The 17499-nt window shown below is 35.7% G+C and overlaps 1 protein-coding gene across 3 annotated transcripts; it reads right to left on the bottom strand.

Moving 5' to 3' along the window:
- Positions 1-505: 505 nt before the first annotated feature.
- Positions 506-17202, bottom strand: LOC149414194 (uncharacterized). 3 transcript variants are annotated; one of them, XM_089643670.1, is made up of 3 exons: positions 16950-17202; positions 11291-12020; positions 2696-2898 (listed from the first exon to the last, which is right to left on the bottom strand). In XM_089643670.1, exons 2-3 carry the CDS (start codon positions 11981-11983, stop codon positions 2845-2847), a joined length of 747 nt encoding a protein of 248 aa, XP_089499796.1. In that variant the 5' UTR covers positions 11984-12020; positions 16950-17202; the 3' UTR covers positions 2696-2844. The 3 variants fall into 3 exon arrangements, with proteins under 3 accessions (XP_089499795.1, XP_089499794.1, XP_089499796.1); XM_089643669.1 differs by lacking the exon at positions 11291-12020 and having other exon boundaries at positions 506-2898; XM_089643668.1 differs by lacking the exon at positions 16950-17202 and having other exon boundaries at positions 506-2898; positions 11291-11459.
- Positions 17203-17499: the final 297 nt, after the last annotated feature.

Below are 17499 nucleotides of genomic sequence, written 5' to 3'. Positions count from 1 at the left end.
AGTAATACCGCACAAGAGTCCCAACTGCTCCCGTCTGGAGCCAGTGAGACTATGGCATCCCCAATTGGGGTATGTTGTGAGGCTGAGGGTATTGGGGAGGGGAGGGAGATGGGGAAGAGGAAGGTGGGGAAGTACCTGGCTATTCAGATCTGGTCACCAAACACGGCTAAAGCCATTGCAAGCAACGTTTCAATTCTGAATGGTGGTCTTACACCAGGGCGATACTGGTAGTATCTTCCACTCTGGAACGTGCCGCAAATATACTATATATTATTTTTAATTAATTAATTGTGAAATAACACAAATTAATCAAATAAAATTTATTTGCGCACGCCGGGTTCGAACCCGCGACCTTCGGATCTGTAGTCAAAAGCGTATACCACTAGACCACGCCGGCCGTCTTGCAAATCAATATTATGCTATTTATTAATTCACACAACTTAACATTGTGCTATTTAATTTATTAATAAAAAGTAATTTTCTTATAAATCAATATTATGTCATTTGTTAATTCACACAATTCAATATTGTGCTATTTAACTTACTAATAAAAAAAGTAATTTTCTTACAGATCAATATTACGCCTTTTATTAATTACACAAATTAAAATTGAACTTTTTAACTTATTAATAAAAGTAATTCTCCTAAAAATCAATATTATGCCATTTGTTAATAATTCACAAAACTTAACATTATGCTATTTGACCTAATAAAAGTAATTTTCTTACAAATCAATATTATGCCATTTGTTAATTACGTTATTGTGCTATTTAACTTATTAATAAAAGTAATTTTCTTGCAAGTTAATATTATGCCATTTATTAATTCACACAACTTAACATTGTGCTATTTAACTTATTAAAAGAATTAATAATTATAGAAATGGGCCGCAGGTTGTGCATGCCTGACAACGGTATTATAGTATATTATTGTATTTCAGCTATATAATTGTAGTTCGTTGCGAGGTTCATCAAAATGGGCGAGATGAATTGACTAATTTCATACCTAACCTGTTCATCCGATTCACTTTCATCTCCCAGTAATATTTGTAAGGTCAGTGTTTCATTACCTGAGGCAATTGCCTCTCTTGTCAGTATTTCTTCTCTAGATGCAGGAGTCAGGTCGCTTAATACAAATGCTGTTAAAGGCCTTGTTAAAACCAACAGTTCATGATGACTCGCTCGCTCGCTCACTCGCTCATCAACCGGTTGGGATAAAATGATAATTAGTTTTTTGTCACGACTTATTTTTAAATTTTCTAATATTTTTTCCAGTAATTCATTCGGGAGCGAGTTATCCGCGGAAGAAGCAAACTCCAGAATTAGTAGGTTATCAATAGTTACATCGCATTGATTTAAAGCTGTAAAGTCCATATCCGCAGCTATACCATTACAACTCAGGAATGTATGGCAGTTTTTATTTATATATTTTGTATTCAAATTTGTGTTATTAATTTGCGTTAAAATATTGTTTAATCTGGCAGCTTCAAATGTAATATCACAGGTCTCAATTTGTAAAACTCTTTGCTGTTCAGATTTCAGGAATGTCTCCAAACCCAAGGTGTCTTCGCAGTCCACGATGTCAGGTAGGGTTCGGAGGTATGCTTGACCTGCCAAATACAAGGGGGCCGATTTTATACTCCTGTTCTGTTTCCCCACAGCTTCCATTATCTCTGCAGGTAAAAAGCGCAGCAATTGTCTTGTTTGTCTAATCACCTTCTTCAAATCTTCCCTTGACTCACAGGTAATAGTGTTTCTTCTAGTATCCACCTTAAAGGGTGGGTATGTTATGTCATCAAGAATATGGCGATGTTGAAAGTCGACAATGTCGGTCAATTCAACAAGTGGATTGCTTTGAAATAAGCTCCAGTTATGTATGAAATTAAACTCTTGTTCAGAAAACACCCCGAGGTGGCAGATGTTTTCCTCCCAGGGAGTGGTCAAGTGTTTTACGATTGTTGTATTTTCCGAGATATAAAACGTAGAGTTCCTGTGCAGCTTCATGTGAGTTTTGCGCGCACTACGTCCTTCCGGCCAGCGTTCAACGACGTATTTCTTCTTCCCTTCACAAATCGCTTCGATAAACTTACATCTATCATGGACAGTCACACTGTCTAGTTGATATAAATCTCCAGCGTGGAAGTTGGTGGAGTTTATACGATTTGGAGTTGAAAATATAGTTGTGATGTCTAATTGTTTCATACACATGGAACTATTATAGAGTAAGTCAAAATCTCTGATTATCTTGATGAACATATTCTCAACCCCCGGACTGTCCAAGGCTAGAGTATGCGCATGTAGTCCTTCATCAGGGCTGCTAATTCTGCAGAAGCCATCGCCTTGCCTTTTCAGATATTTCACGGTCAAGGTGGTGACCGCGGACAGCCACGCTCCCAGGGAATGCCCTGCGATGGACAATATGAAGTGGCTGTGCTCTTCTTCGTTTGTCTTCAGAATTGCTTCCTTGATGTTGTCAACGAAAGTTATTGCAGAACACATATGATTCGTGTAGGAGTTAAAATACACACCTTTGACATCTACAGACAGTGGCCCTACCTTCCAAGGGTCTGTTCCCCGATGGGCTATCACAATTTGTTGCTGCGATGGATTCCAAAACGCAGAGCCGAAATATCCGTTGAAGCATTTATCTATCGTGGAACTGTTCTGAGCCGTGGTGAGCAGGTACCAATCTTCGGGCAGGACCAGATCGCCCGTACAATCCCCGTAAGCCAGATCCGCAAATGACGCCAACACTTTCTCACTGGGGTACGGGTCCAAGGCCATTTTACTTCTATTATCTTCAAAGGGATGGAATTGTTTTAGGGTTTCCTGCCATTCTTGCGAGCTATATAGTAAGTGCTTGTCCGCCTGCATGTTGAGGTGATACTGGAGGTGGAATCTGCAATGTGAACAAAAACAGAATTAGTATTTATTTCTTGAACAGTACAAGTCACATTTTACACAATGCAGAAATATAATATAATCAGTACATACAATACATATAAGTAGTATACAATACATATGCAGAACTGTGTTTCACCATAATTATGAAATTCAAATGGGACGGTGACATACGATGTCAGGCAAGTGTTAAGAGAGACAGAGCGCATGCTAAATGGGCTAGAACCAAAATGTTCCAAGTCAGTGGACACATTGTGGACAGGTTTGCGTGAAGTCTTAGAATGCGGCAAGAGTAACAGATTGAATTTTGCCCCGCAAAAGACCATGGGACTTCTAATGAAGGGTTTCCTCGGTAGAAGGAGAAATCCGATTATTAAAATGGGATTCCTTTATTCGATTTGTTGAAAATGCGATATATTTTGGCGTTGTCTTAGAGATAGATCCTCTTCTTTCCAAACGCACATTAAGAGTATTTCTAGTATACACTGTTCAAACTGAGCAGGTTTTGAACGGCGGTGAGACTACAATCTCCGGCACTTGGCCTCCTATACAGGTGTGTATACGTTGGTGGGAGGACTCCCCTGCTAGCGCTATCTGGTGCATGCAGGACAGATGCATTGCAAGTTCTAGCTGGCATATTTTTGGCACTGGTCTTGCCCAAAAAAGGATTGACAATGTTAAATATGGTAAAGAGTGAAATGACAGAAGGGATATAAATAAAACATTTTGTATCATACAAATCTATATTAAAAAAATAAAGATTTTTTTTACAAAAAAATGATAATAAAAATGGGTTAATACAATTATAAAAATAGCTTTTTCCATCGCGGACCTTTGTGTAGGTTTTTTGAAGATATACATTTCCGTAGTACATTATTTAGATTTAATACTAAGTACACACTTTACATCAAATGGTTTGGGGTAAAGATATGCAATTCCATTATTTGGATGTATCTCTTAAGATTTAGCCAGCCTTAGGAATGTAAGCGAACGAAAATATATTTTTCACAACTTGATTACAAAACATCGATATTTTCTACTTCCTATATGTATCTATTATGTATTTATTAAATCCATATAAAACTTCCTCAAGAATTTCTCCAAATGATAGTGCAAACCTTATCAAAATCCGTTGCGTAGCTTAGAAGAACTAAGCGCACAGACGCGGATAGCGACTTTAATTCATTACTAGCAGACATGTACCCGGTGTTGCTCGGGCTTGTGAATTCTAGGATAAACATTGACTTTTCTCTACTGTGAAGAGTTCTGTGAAAGTCTTATTCAAGTTCTGGTATTATATCATTATAGGCTAGTTGCTTGACAGAACTGAAATAATAACAGAACTAGAAAATATCTTTCACAGAACTCGCAAATTAACGTTGAAATTTGATGAATTGTTCAAATTCTCCGAAACAACCAGTCCTAAATGATAGTTCAACTTTATTTATATGTTCTAATAGTTTATATAAGCACTTCCCAAATCACTTTGTCGGCAAATCAATTACACAATATTACATTATAAGAATATAGCACGAAAAAACACATTTAAAAAACAATTATTTAAAAAAATTATTTTCACAATTTATTCTTTTAACATACATTTACAATTAATGGCATAACAAAATAGTGAAAAATATGTTTTTTAGTATTTCTACACCAATGAAGAGAACTAGTTCTTGAGTTTGGTGTAGGAGTAAAAAGTAATATCCTAGAGTGTATGATAGTACAGGATGTGGTAACATTATACATAACAATATAAATATGGTTAGAAATGAAGTTAATGCATTTTGTTAATGATGTTTTTTCAGTTTGTGAGTTTTTTTTAAATGTAATTTTACTTTTTTCTTGAATAATAACAAATCTGTTAGTTTTTTTTTTCAGGACGAGTATTAAAATTTTTATTCCTTTGGAAATATATTTGCTGTGTATAAAATAGAGGAATTTAAATGTTATATTTATTTCTTAATTATGAATGAAGTTTTAATTGTTTTCAACTTGTAATATTGAGTCTTTTGTTAGAGATGTCTTCAATTTTTGGCACTTGAACATTTTTGAACATTCTTGCAGAAGGGAATGTAGATTGTTTTTTCAAAATTATTTTAATAATTAGTTTCTCTACCACCTTTAACAATGTTTTGATATGCACCTCCCCATTCAATATTACCATACGGAATTAATGACTAGACAAGCGCGTAATATACCTTTTTTAAATTTATTTATTTTAGGATTTGCATTTTCCCTTACATAAAACGAGAAGCCACAATATAGAAAATAGATAATAACACTTCAAGTGACTACAATACATAGACTCGGTATATCAGTTGACATAAACCGAAGCATAGATATCAGCAATATTATAGGTACATTTTTTGTTAAAGTTCCCCATTTCAGTCAGCACAGTTGCTATATGCGAGGATAGGTTAGGTTTTGCTGGAGACAATGCACTATTTATGAAATTATGACAAACTAAACCCTGAAAACACTGTTCTGACCAGTGGCGGTTCTTGTCTTAGTTCAATTGGTGTTTGACCCCCCAAAATTATAAAATTATGTGCATCGAAACAACTGGTCTTGTTCTCAATTTATTTGATTTTTAACGGCGGGGGCGAATGACGAGCAGTGATCAGCAGTGACATCTGTTGTCTCTAATAGAAGCTTTCATTCACAAGTCCACACGATTCGCTGGGTCAATTTAAAGAATGTCCCCTTTGGCATCTTCTGTCCCTATGCGCGCCATAGAATAAACGAGATGGCACTATATTTTTCATCGAAGTAAAAATTAGGTACCGAAGAAAGCTAAGGGACGCTTAGGTCATAACCGTGGGGGAGACAACACGGTGAATATTAGGTATATGTTTTACAGAGATGGTGACATAAACACATGTCGGTTTTTCATTTTACACGCTTGTAGTGTGTGGAACAATCACAGACATATGAATATTAATAGACTAGAAGTTAAGTGTGAAGGGTAAAATCAACTGTAGAAGAACGAAGAGGGTAAAGCTGACTGTGATTCGTCAATAAATCAATCTGATAGTATATAGGCATCTCGCCTTATAATATCACCATTTAGTTCTTAAAAGTAAAATCTGCTTTTGAATGAATAGACATTTTTACATGGGAGCGCAAATTACTCGCCACGTTATGAACAAATTAGCGAAGTCCAAATTCGGCAAAAAAAATTTCTCCTATTTTCAGAGTCGAATATTTAGTTTACGTATTTAGTTAAGACACTTTTATAAATGTTCATAATTTACTTCCCAGTAACAACGATGCGCACACTTGAGAATCGCTACATTCGACCAATGTTGGAGGGTTGTCACAACCGCTCTGTACCTATTAATAATAAAATATTGAAATCTGAAAAAAAATAACATTTCACTTTTAAGAAAATATATAACATTTCACTTTTAAGAAGATAATAGAAAAGTAAAACAACTAAAAAAACAAATGAAATTATATAGACACAGCTTTTACCAGCGATTCCTAAGAGTATTTGGAGTAAAAATTTGGACATCATTTTGCCTTCCGATGACACTTTTTCAATTAAAAACAAAAAACATGATTTTCTATCACACATCGCCACTCGGTATAACCTAGCGCATTACGTGATATGCACTCCTTCTCGTTCCAGCAGTACCGTACATACGAAACAAGCGCGTACCTAACACGTGGTCCGTTGCGATGTGTGATAGTATGAAAGATAATATGTGATCGGTGGCGACGTGCGATAGAAAAATATAATATTTTAATTTTAATAGATAAAAAAATGTCATCGGACAGCAAAATGACATAAACATTTTTCATTCCAAACATGCTCACTGTATCTACATTTTACTTCCAAACTTTTTTAACAAAATTTTTCACAATTGATAACCAACCATTTATCCTATAATAAGTGTTGTTTATGAGTTGTGTAAAGTTCAAAACTCGTTTAGTAATAACGCCATTAAAGTGGAATAAATTTAAAAATTATTGGTTTATTATCCTTTATTAATACGACGGAGTTCCAAATGATACTATATGTATTTTATCAAAGCGCAAAAGGCGAAGGCACATCCCTGATTCTTGTGCACGGCTTTGTGTTTCGCGTCCATCGCTTGATAGTATATGTTTCTAAAAGTGATCCATAATATACAATGTGAATAAGGTTAAAACAAAGTAAAATAATGCTTACCTATGAAATGTAATACGACAATTGGGTTTATTCTCTTTTTCACTTCTAGTTTTACAAGTTTTCATAGCGCAAGCCACCATTTTGCCGTGTTATTTCGTAAAATGAACTCGACCATAGCTTGACGCTAGTTCGCACAAGAATGATGACGTCACATTCTCAAGATTCAAGGGAGGCCATACGCGAGCCCAGCCGGCTCCAATGGAACCGGTATGAGGAGTGGGGAATAATACGCTTTTAATCACTTAGGGCAGGTCTACTAATATTCATATGTCTATGGGAACAATGGTTGTTTTTCAATTGGATAGTTCGGGAAAGGTTTGGATTAATTGTTTATGTTGTTATCGATTTAGAATGAAGCTGAAGAATGAAACAAAACAATTATTGTCAAATAGAATCAAACTCTTATTTTATTTCTTTAATGTTGTGCACAACTACATTAAAACTTAATATCAAAAGTTGCCGTAAATACATGGATTGTGTGTTTATTTCCAATTAACTTTATAAACATAATATGTATTTATAGTCGCGGGCTCTAAATATTATAACAGATTGATATAGTTAATAATATTTGGGCATTTTCACAATATCAAATGAAGATTAGTCACACATTTTTTTCAAATGACCTACCAGAGCTGGATCCCTAGAACCGTCTCTGGTCCTGACGTTGAAAAATTACCTTTCAAGACTATTCGTCTAGTCTAGATTGATAACATCAACATCCCTCATCGCTCGATGAATATACTAATTAAGATTATGCAAATTACGTTTATGTATTTCGGTTAGATGAAAGTACCTCCGTAATTGCTCGCATAAACGTCACATTTGACATTTGTTACTGCTAACGCCTTGGTGTCTAAAAAGGGAACTATTCTGAGGCTTAGCAAGGCCTAAGTTCAACGACCGCGGAAGTGGGGGGCAGAGGGGGCCGAATGCCCCCCTAAAACCAAATGGGGGGGGGGCCGCGCCCCCTCCAATTTTACTACGTGGGTAAAGAAGGATTATCTGTGCTGGTAAAGATTATCTGTATCCTTCACAGTGCTTTTTTCATAAATGAAAAAGTGTCGAATTAGGCGTTCACGCAACTGATTTTGATATTGACTAACTAGCACGGCAAATGAAGATAGCTAAGAAAGCAATACCTCACGTGAAGACTGTCCGAGAGTACGCAAGAGAAGTGGCTAATCTACCTAAAGTTTCAAGAGCGTAGTCTTGCTCCTCACCGTGCCAGCTACGTCTGCGTCGTGTGAAAGGTCTCTGAGTGCCCTCCGACGCATCGGAACATTCCTCCGACTACCAGCAACTGAAGCAGAGAAGACTTACTTATCTAGCAATACTGCACGTGCATAAGGCGGAAACATTTAGTTTAGATTTAAATTAAATTATTAGGGAATTTGCTTCAAAGACGGCTGAGAGAAGCAACGTTTTTGGTATCGTTCAATGAATGCAATAAAGCATTATTTAAAAAAAAAGTTTTTTATTCACTGAACCTGTTATTGGTTTGACCTAATCATGTCCGTTTTGTCTTATTTATAACTAGTTGATTGACTGGAGAGGAGACTGAAGGAAGAGGGTGACTAAACAAGTTTGCCCCCCCCCCCCATCATAGAGTACTTCCGCGGTCCCTGCCTAAGTTTGCGCAAAGAATGCGCACATAGCGAGGATATGGGCTGACTGATATACCGGGCAATAGACAGATAGATATAATACGGTAACGAGTGGCATGAGTGTGTATATATAATATACATAATTACATTTATTACAGCAATCATATTTATAAGTCAATCAATCATAGTCATAATAGACTGATATTTGGGGCTTATGAAAAAAAGATGAGTGGAGATAGTAGGAAGAATGTTGCAAATAAGCATTTAAAATGGAAAATGCATCGAGAAAAGCATTTAAAATGGATTTATTTGAAATAAAGCACATCTCTGGTTACAACTAGTGTAAACTTATAAAAAGAACATGTTTAAAGCGAAGTTTAAAGTTTAAAGTGAAAAGTCACTAAGTAAAGTTACAGAGTGAAGTTAAGTGGAAAGTTAGACTTGCGGGTTTATCAATATAAAATAAATGGTAATTATTATTTTCCAATGTGAATTTCTAATCTAAATTAAATTGTCAATTAATATACTTATTTAACGATTCTAGATGAACATATGTGTACATAAGAAGGATAATTTTATAAGACATATAAAAGTAATAAACAATATACATAATACGTCAGAAATAATATACAAAACATAATACATGGAAGAAAAGTAAAAATTATATGGTGGTACTACAGAATATTATTATTTTTAGTCGTTTTTTGTTGTTAATCATATGTGATACATATCACATATATTAATGATATAATAATAAATATGTATGTGACATTTATTTAATACAATTATTCATAGTATAAATCGTCATTTAAGAACTATTAAAACTGTAAGACACTTATAGGCCCTGCGATTGGTCTGCGGATTCTTTGAGAGAACTTACACCGCTACCTCACGGGTCTGTCGGCATCAACAATACGGCCAACACGCAGGTCAGCACTGCGTTACACAAATTATTTCAAAATAATTCATGTATTCTTAAATTGGGATTTGTTGATTTTATATCAACCTGAGTGGGATTGACCTAACAAACCTTATGACGTGACGCGTACACGGCGAGATTTCAATCGTTTTGTGCAGACTTTGAATAGTGCAAATTATTTTAACTACGAAATTGGCATTTGTAAAAAAATACTGGTATTTGAAGAAAATTGTTTGTAATTCTTTATTTGTGCTATTAACAGATGAAGCTATTTGTGATATTAACAGATGAAGCTATTCGTGCTATCAACAGATGAAGCTGTTTGTGCTATTAACAGATGAAGCTATTTGTTCTGTGATGCTATTTTGCCACAACGGTGACACTTTTTTTATTTTAGCTTTATTTTAGCTATATATTCTTGATTTGTCGCTAGTTTCATTAAAATAGGCGAAATGAATCGATTAATTCTGTTTATAACTTGTTCATCGCGGGATTTTAAGCCAATTCCCAAAAATGTGTTGAGGTTTAGTTTTTTCTCCCCTAAGGCTATTGCGTCTTTTGTGAGGATTTCTTGTCTAGATGTAGGAGTCAGGTCTTTTAATTCAAAAGCCTTCAATATCTCAGTCTTAACGGTCAAATTACAAAACAATTCCTTAATAATTTGCTGCGGTAAAATGATTACAAGCTTCTTGAGACTGCTGCTTTGTAAATTCTTTAATATTTTTCTCAATACATCGTAGTTCGAGTTACAGTAGTCTTTAGGAGAAGCGAACTCAATAATGAGCAAGTTATCATTGGTAACGTAGCTATTATTCAAACTTTCAATGTTTAAACCCTTCGAGATGTCATCACATCCAACGGATGTGTGAGAGCTTCCTATCAAATAGCTTCCATCCAAATGTGTGTTTTTAATTCCTTTCAATATGTTATTTATTCGGGCAGCTTCGAATTTAAGATCGCTGGTCTCAATTTGTAAAACTCGTTGTTCTCCAGATATCAAGAATGTCTCCAGACCCAAGGTGTCCTCGCAGTCCAGGATATTGGGCAAATTGCGAAGATATGACTGGCCAGCCAAGTACAAGGGGGCTCCCTTTATGCTCTCTTTCTGTTTATCCACAGCAACTGTTATCTCCGCAGGGTGCCAGCGAAACAACTGTTTTGTTAGTCTAATAACTTGCTTCAAATCATCTCCTGTTTTACAAGTGATGGTGTTTCTTTCAGTATTTACCGTGAAGTCAGAGAATGTTATTATTTCAAGATCATGGTGAGATTGAAATTTTTCAATTTCGTTCAAAGGAATAAGTGCATGGCTTTGAAATGAGCTCCAATTTTGTAAAAACTTTAACTCTTCTGAGGAAAACACCCCCAGCTGGCAAAAGTTTCCCTGCCATAGTTCAGTTCTGTACTGTAATGGTGAATATCTGCCACCAGAACTGGCAAGAGAAATATTATCCAGAACATGAGAATCACAGATACTCTCCGTCCTGTTAATTCGGCGGAGCTCATGATTTCCCAGGGGCCACTTATATACTACATATTTGTCCCACCCTTCACTAGAAGCTTTGATAAAGGTATTCACATTGTGGGTCTCAAGATTATGTAGCAAACTGGTTCGCCAACTTTGAACACGTTTCATGTGCACCTGATATATATTTCCCACGTGCATGTTTAGGGAGTTTATAATATTTACCGCGGCAAAGATGGTGGTAACATCCAATTGTTCGGGGCGCATTGATCCGTTGTATTCTCCGTCATAATCTACGCATATTTTGTTTAATATGCCCATGACCCCCGGGCTGTCCAATAAGAGAGTGTGAGCGTGGAGTCCTTCACTGGAGCTGGTGACCCTGCGGAAGCCACTGCCTTCCCTCTTTAGGTGCTTCACGGTCAAGGTGGTGACTCCGGCAAGCCAGGCTCCCAGCGAATGTCCGGTGAAGGACAAAACGAAGTGGCTGTGGTATTCTTCATTTAATTTCAGAATTGCTTCCTTGATGTCTTCAGCAAAAGAGATTGCGGAAGACATGTGGGAAGTGTATTCATTGCGATAAATACTTTGAATGACTGTAAACAATGCTCCCAGACATTCTGGTTTCGTTCCACGGTGGGATATGATGATCCGCTGCGTTGAAGGGCTCCAGAATGCACAGCCGGAGTACCCGTTAGTCCAGGAGTTGTTCCGTGCCATGGTGAGCAGTTCCCAATCTTCAGGCAGGTCCAGCTCTCCGGTACAGTCGGAGTATGCCAGCTTTGCGCATTTCACCAATAGTAGCTCGCTGGGATATGGCTCCAACGCCAGTTTACTTTTGTTATCTACTGGAGAGAATGATTTGAGGGTTTTCCGCCATTCAGGTGAGCTGTATTCCAACGCCGTGTCCACCTCCATGTTGAGGAGATGGAGTCAATGGAGTTGCAGACTGAATCTGCAACATGGACAACAACCAGAGTTGGTAAACATTCTCAAAACATTGAGAGATGCGAATTTAGTGTGAATAAGCATTCACACTAAATCACGCACCGACATTGGGTTGGGTTGTTTAACAGAAATTTGAATGTAACATTGTCAGAAAGTGACCAATCAGACAATTTTTTTTATTTTTATTACATTATTACATTTGTTACATCTCTAAATACTATAAAAAAGTGGCTATCAGCGTCTGTCTGTGCGCTTAGCTCTTCTAAACTACGCAACGGATTTTGAAAAGGTTTTCACTATCATTTAGAGAACTTCTTCCGGAAGGTTTATATGTATTAAACAAGCATATTATATTTATAGAAAGTAGAGAAAAGTCGATATTTTGTAATCAAGTCGTTAAATAAATATTTTCGGGCGCTTACATAGCTAACTCTGTCTAAACCTTGTGAGATACATCAAAATAATGTACTACGGAATTGTATATCTTAAAAAGGGTGACCGGGTATCTTATCAAAATGACAATTCAACACACCTACAAAAAGTGATATAGAGTCATTAAAAGTGATGAAACAAAAACTAGGTTTAATAGTTCCCTATGTAACGTATTTAACCTAGTTTTTGCTTCATCAATTGTCAAGATCATGGAACCCTTAAAAAGGCCTACAAAAAGCCCACGATTATATATGTCTATCTCCTAATGATAACCCAAAGCAACGCCGGGTATATCTCCCTACTTGCTGCGCTAGTTTGCGCCGTGTTGTAAGCAAATAAGTTCATTATTTTGGACAATTCATTTGTTAACGGAACAACGAACGGCTAGAGACAATTGAATAACATAAATTTAAAAAAATAATAATATTTCAGCAAAATAGTGCCTACTTCAAAAGCATACATTGTTTATTTAGGTATTATTATCATTAACATTATTTCATTTTATTTTACCTAACCTAACCTAACTTAACTAACCTATAATAACTTAACCAATAAAAAACTAACCTATAAAAACCTAACCTAACCCAACCTATAAAAACCTAACCTAACCCAACCTATAAAAACCTGACCTATAATAACCTAACCTATAATAACCTAACCTATAAAAACATAACATAACCTTTAATAACCTAACCTATAAAAACTTAACCTATAAGAACCTAACCTGTAATAACCTATAATAACTTAACCTATAAAAACCTAACCTAACATAACCTTTAATAACCTAACCTTTAAAAACCTAACCTATAAGAACCTAACCTGTAATAACCTAACCTATAAAAACCTAACCTAACATAACCTTTAATAACCTAACCTATAAAAACCTAACCTATAAGAACCTAACCTGTAATAACCTATTATAACCTAACCTTTTAATGTATTTAAAAAAAAATGCCTACATACCTTTATTTTATTTTTGAGTTCGGTCTAAATAGTACCTACCTAGTATTTGTATAGAGTAAATGGTAAAAATTCTAGCCACTCGTATGGTATTAGGAATACCAACATAAGAAAATGTCATCAACATAAATTATTCTAGCTGTCATCCCACGACCCACACAACGAAAACGAATTTTCATTAAAAATTAAAATGCCAAATATAAAAAAATTCCCAAATGCAGTCAGTTTCCTTTATGGTAATTAAGGTAAATCAAAAGGTTTTATATAAAAAATATTTCTTATTAGCCGTGGCCAGCGATCCCGAATAATTACCAAAATGATATTCCGCGGCAGTCCCCCAATCGATCTGACCCCCTCTCCTGGGGAGGATTATAGCGTAGTGTGTCACCCCAACATATAATACGTACATGCCACGCCCTATATCTATATGTATGCGCGCATAATATATCATTGAAAAATAAGATAATATTAATTAATCTAAACAGAACAAGACACAGAAAAAAAATTACGGACATAAATTAGGAATCGAACCCAAGATCTCTTGTCTTACCGGGACAGGTGTCTTAAACCACTCGACCATTAGAACTTATTTATTAAGAGGAAGCAACAAGCCAAAAATGTGTATATTCTTGGTATACCTTACATTGTAGGTAATAGGCATTCAAATCGCTTGACAAACGGAGTCTAGAAACGCTCGATTTCAAGCACAAAAGTCGTTTTTATTTATTTTGTAAAAAGTTTATCAAGTGAAACTGTCACAGATAATCTTAGCTATAATAATGTTTTTTTTAAGTTGTTTCCTTTATGCGTTCATACATTTCTATTGAAAAACAATATTTTTTAGTAGTTTATATTTATAATTTATATTGAATAATTTATTTTTTATTTGTATTCTACTCAAGCGAAGCGATAGAAAAACCTTTAATTTATCTAAAGCATATTTTTGGTATTCATAATGTACAACAATTCGTTATAAAGATTAATCAAAATAGTGATTTAGCATTAAACTTCGCCTTAAGCGTCATAGTTGTCGATATCATATTTAAAATCCAGAATTAACAATACTATATGGCAACTGTCTTTTCCCATATTTTTGTTTTTTTATAAATGGATGCGTGTGTCCATTGAAATTTGTTTGTTTTGTTATTTGGGATTTCTTACTAATTTTTTTCAGTATTTCGCAACCTACATGCATGAAAAAAGATGATTGTCATTTATATTGTGACTTTTTTATGAACAAATTATTTATTTTCAATAAAAACAGTAACTTTCCTAACACTTTCATTTATTTAATATGAGTGAGGGAGATGCATGATAATTATTGCATTTCTCATTTGGGGGACGCAGACATAAGTACACCGTTTGTCTTACTATTTAAGAAAGAGATGCAGCTTTAGATGTCGTTGCCGTCGTCGTGAGAAAATTAAAAGCGCTCACCACAGTTAAGAAAACTTTAAAATCGGTCAAGCTTTGAGGATAAAACAAGATATATACATACGAAACATATGTATAATCAGCCGGAGGTGCAGTTGTCCCTTTCGCTCAGTATTCAGGGGAGTGACAGTGACAGCAACCGTTTTGTAAAATACCTATTCTAAGTACTCTTAAACGCGCAGCAAGTTTAATTTTGGCAGAAGCAGATATCAAACATTGTACGAAGAAATATACTAAGATATCAGGTTGACTCATCCTAAAGCAACATGACTAATATTTCTATTTGTGCAGCTATCTCTACACAATTGTTTACATTCCGGTGATTATTCTCCGGGAAAAACCGACTGGGAAATAGAACCCACGCAACCAGTGGCGAAACTATAGGGTGGCAGGGCTGGCAAAATGCCACAATAATGAACATATTTTATCGAGTATTGGACATCATTATTAATAAACTGATAATGCGTTTCCTTCCAATTAATGAAATTGTTACCAATTTCAGTGTTTTGTAACCTGCCACTTTGCAAAATTTAAATGACACTGATCACTTAAAAAAAATCTCTATAATTTGCTGATGTATATAAAAAAGACATATCTGAATCTTTGCCAGGGAAATTGTCAGTTTTCGGTCCACCTTCAGAGACGATGTAGAAAAGGCTTTGTGCATTAGAGAACTTGCTGATTTATTAATAATAAAGAATCATTTTATGTCGCGCAGCTTTTCTGAAGTATGTACTGCATTAATGTTATTTGTTACAATTCCTGTGACTACAGCTAGTGCCGAAAGGTCATTTTCAAAACTAAAATTAATGAAAACATATTTAAGAAAGTCAATGGGACAAAACAGGTTACCTAACTTGGCTATTCTGTCTATTGAAAATTCAATGGATCGATCGTTAAACTTTGATGACGTTATTAATACTTTAGCGGAACAGAAAGCTCGGAGAAAAGAACTTTATTAAAAAATATCTTGTAAAGACTAAATTGTTTTTTTCATTTTACCTGCATATGTAGGTAATATATATACTTTTGAAAATAAAAATTCACACAATATTAGTAATACTGTTGGGTAACTTCTTAAGTTATTTATAAAAAATCAATTACAACGCGACTGTGATTTTTAGTGGGGGGGGGGGGGGGGCATCCAATGAATTAGCCACGGGCCCCCGATGGTATAGTGTCCGAAACGTAGGCTAAATAAGTAGGCAGCGTAACACGGCATAGTAACCCAAAAAAAATCACTATAATACTTTTGGCCGTGAAAATCTACTACAAGATAACTATTTATTTTTTAAAACTAAGACAAACATTCCTGGGTTACGAATAACCTGACAATATTTGAAAATCTCCTACTACCACCACAGTAAGCGGAAAATGTTGCTTGTGTTGTGATGGAGGACTTGGCCAGCCGAGGAATTGAACACACTACGCCTGGGTGGGACCCAAACGCAAAGTCAACTCAGCAACCGACCGATCATATTGAAATTACAATTTGTTTCAACAACTAGGTACGACTAGAAACAACTGTTTACGTGCACAAAATAGGTTATTAGGTTCGTAGTTTGGGTTAATTAAGTCATTTATGCGTACTAGGATTGAAAAGAAACATTCGCAAGTGTAACTCCATACAAACAGAGTCCGAAATGGCGACAAAGGGATCGTTTTAAAAGGTGAAGTTAAACTTTGATTGAATAAAGATGGAATTATAAAGCATCTCTCCCGACGGAAATTGTTGTTTCTTACGTTTTCACGGAATCAGGACTAAATGGATTTGCCGGCCTGGTGAGACACCAGGTCACTGGAGCCAGGATGAGGCTAAAGGCTTCCGCCAACACGGTGGTACCGCAGCCTACCGGCACCAAGCGACACTCCTGAGTAAGCGCTGGGCCCAAGCTCACTCAAGACCACGCCCTACATAGTATTGTTCTTATTGCTAATTTATTTTTCTTTATCTAATTTGCACTAAAATTTTGTGCACAAAAATATGGGACGTGAGGGATTGCACTAACCTCCCAGAATAATAATAATGGAATAAAAATTATTTCTAATATAAGAATCATTCATAAAGGTTAAAAATTCAAAGGTTAAATAATGATAAATAAATGCTTACCTATAAATGGCGGCACGGCGTTTTGTTGGTCCTGCGCTAGTTCTTTCTTTTATTTCAGATTGGATTTTAATAGAACGGAAGACGGTCAGCGAGAAAGCAATAAAAACTCGTCACGTATTACACAAGTACTCTGAAGTAATGTTATTTGATTCTAATTTGCAATAATAGATAACAAAATTAACTAATTGTTTAAAATTTAATGATGAAATCAGGCTCACTAGTCACAACGCGGTTTAGGTGTGGTTTATCAACGAGTGCCCAGAAGAATGAGATGATGAGAAATGAGAACGCTCTGGTAATTTTAATGGTGCTGCCACACGCAAAGCTCACATCAACAGATAATATAAAGCACAGAGCGCTCGCCATACAATCCCATACAGACCCGACACACGTAAAAAGATAACGCGCTATAAGTGTGGTTCTGAACTTCGCTAACCGAATTTATTTTACGTAACCGCTCCCGACGCGATATTTGAAAAGTTATGCGTCCCCCTCTCCGCCGTAAAAAGGAGAGGGGGTCATTTTAATTACGGAGCTACCAACTAAGTTC

Source organism: Hesperophylax consimilis, chromosome 20 (assembly GCF_061612785.1).
Source record: "Hesperophylax consimilis isolate HC1 chromosome 20, BYU_Hcon_1.0, whole genome shotgun sequence".
NCBI lineage: Eukaryota > Metazoa > Arthropoda > Insecta > Trichoptera > Limnephilidae > Hesperophylax > Hesperophylax consimilis.
The sequence above is the reverse complement of the archived record's forward strand: the minus strand, read 5'-3'. Positions and strand labels throughout refer to the sequence as shown.

Excerpts from the sequence above, each read along its gene's own strand:
- LOC149414194 (XM_089643668.1), bottom strand. The coding sequence starts at position 11,355 with ATGACGGAGAATACAACGGATCAATGCGCCCCGAACAATTGGATGTTA. Across the intron at positions 2,899-11,290 it reads TTACCACCATCTTTGCCGCG|ATTCCACCTCCAGTATCACC; the intron begins GTAAATATTATA and ends TTCACATTGCAG.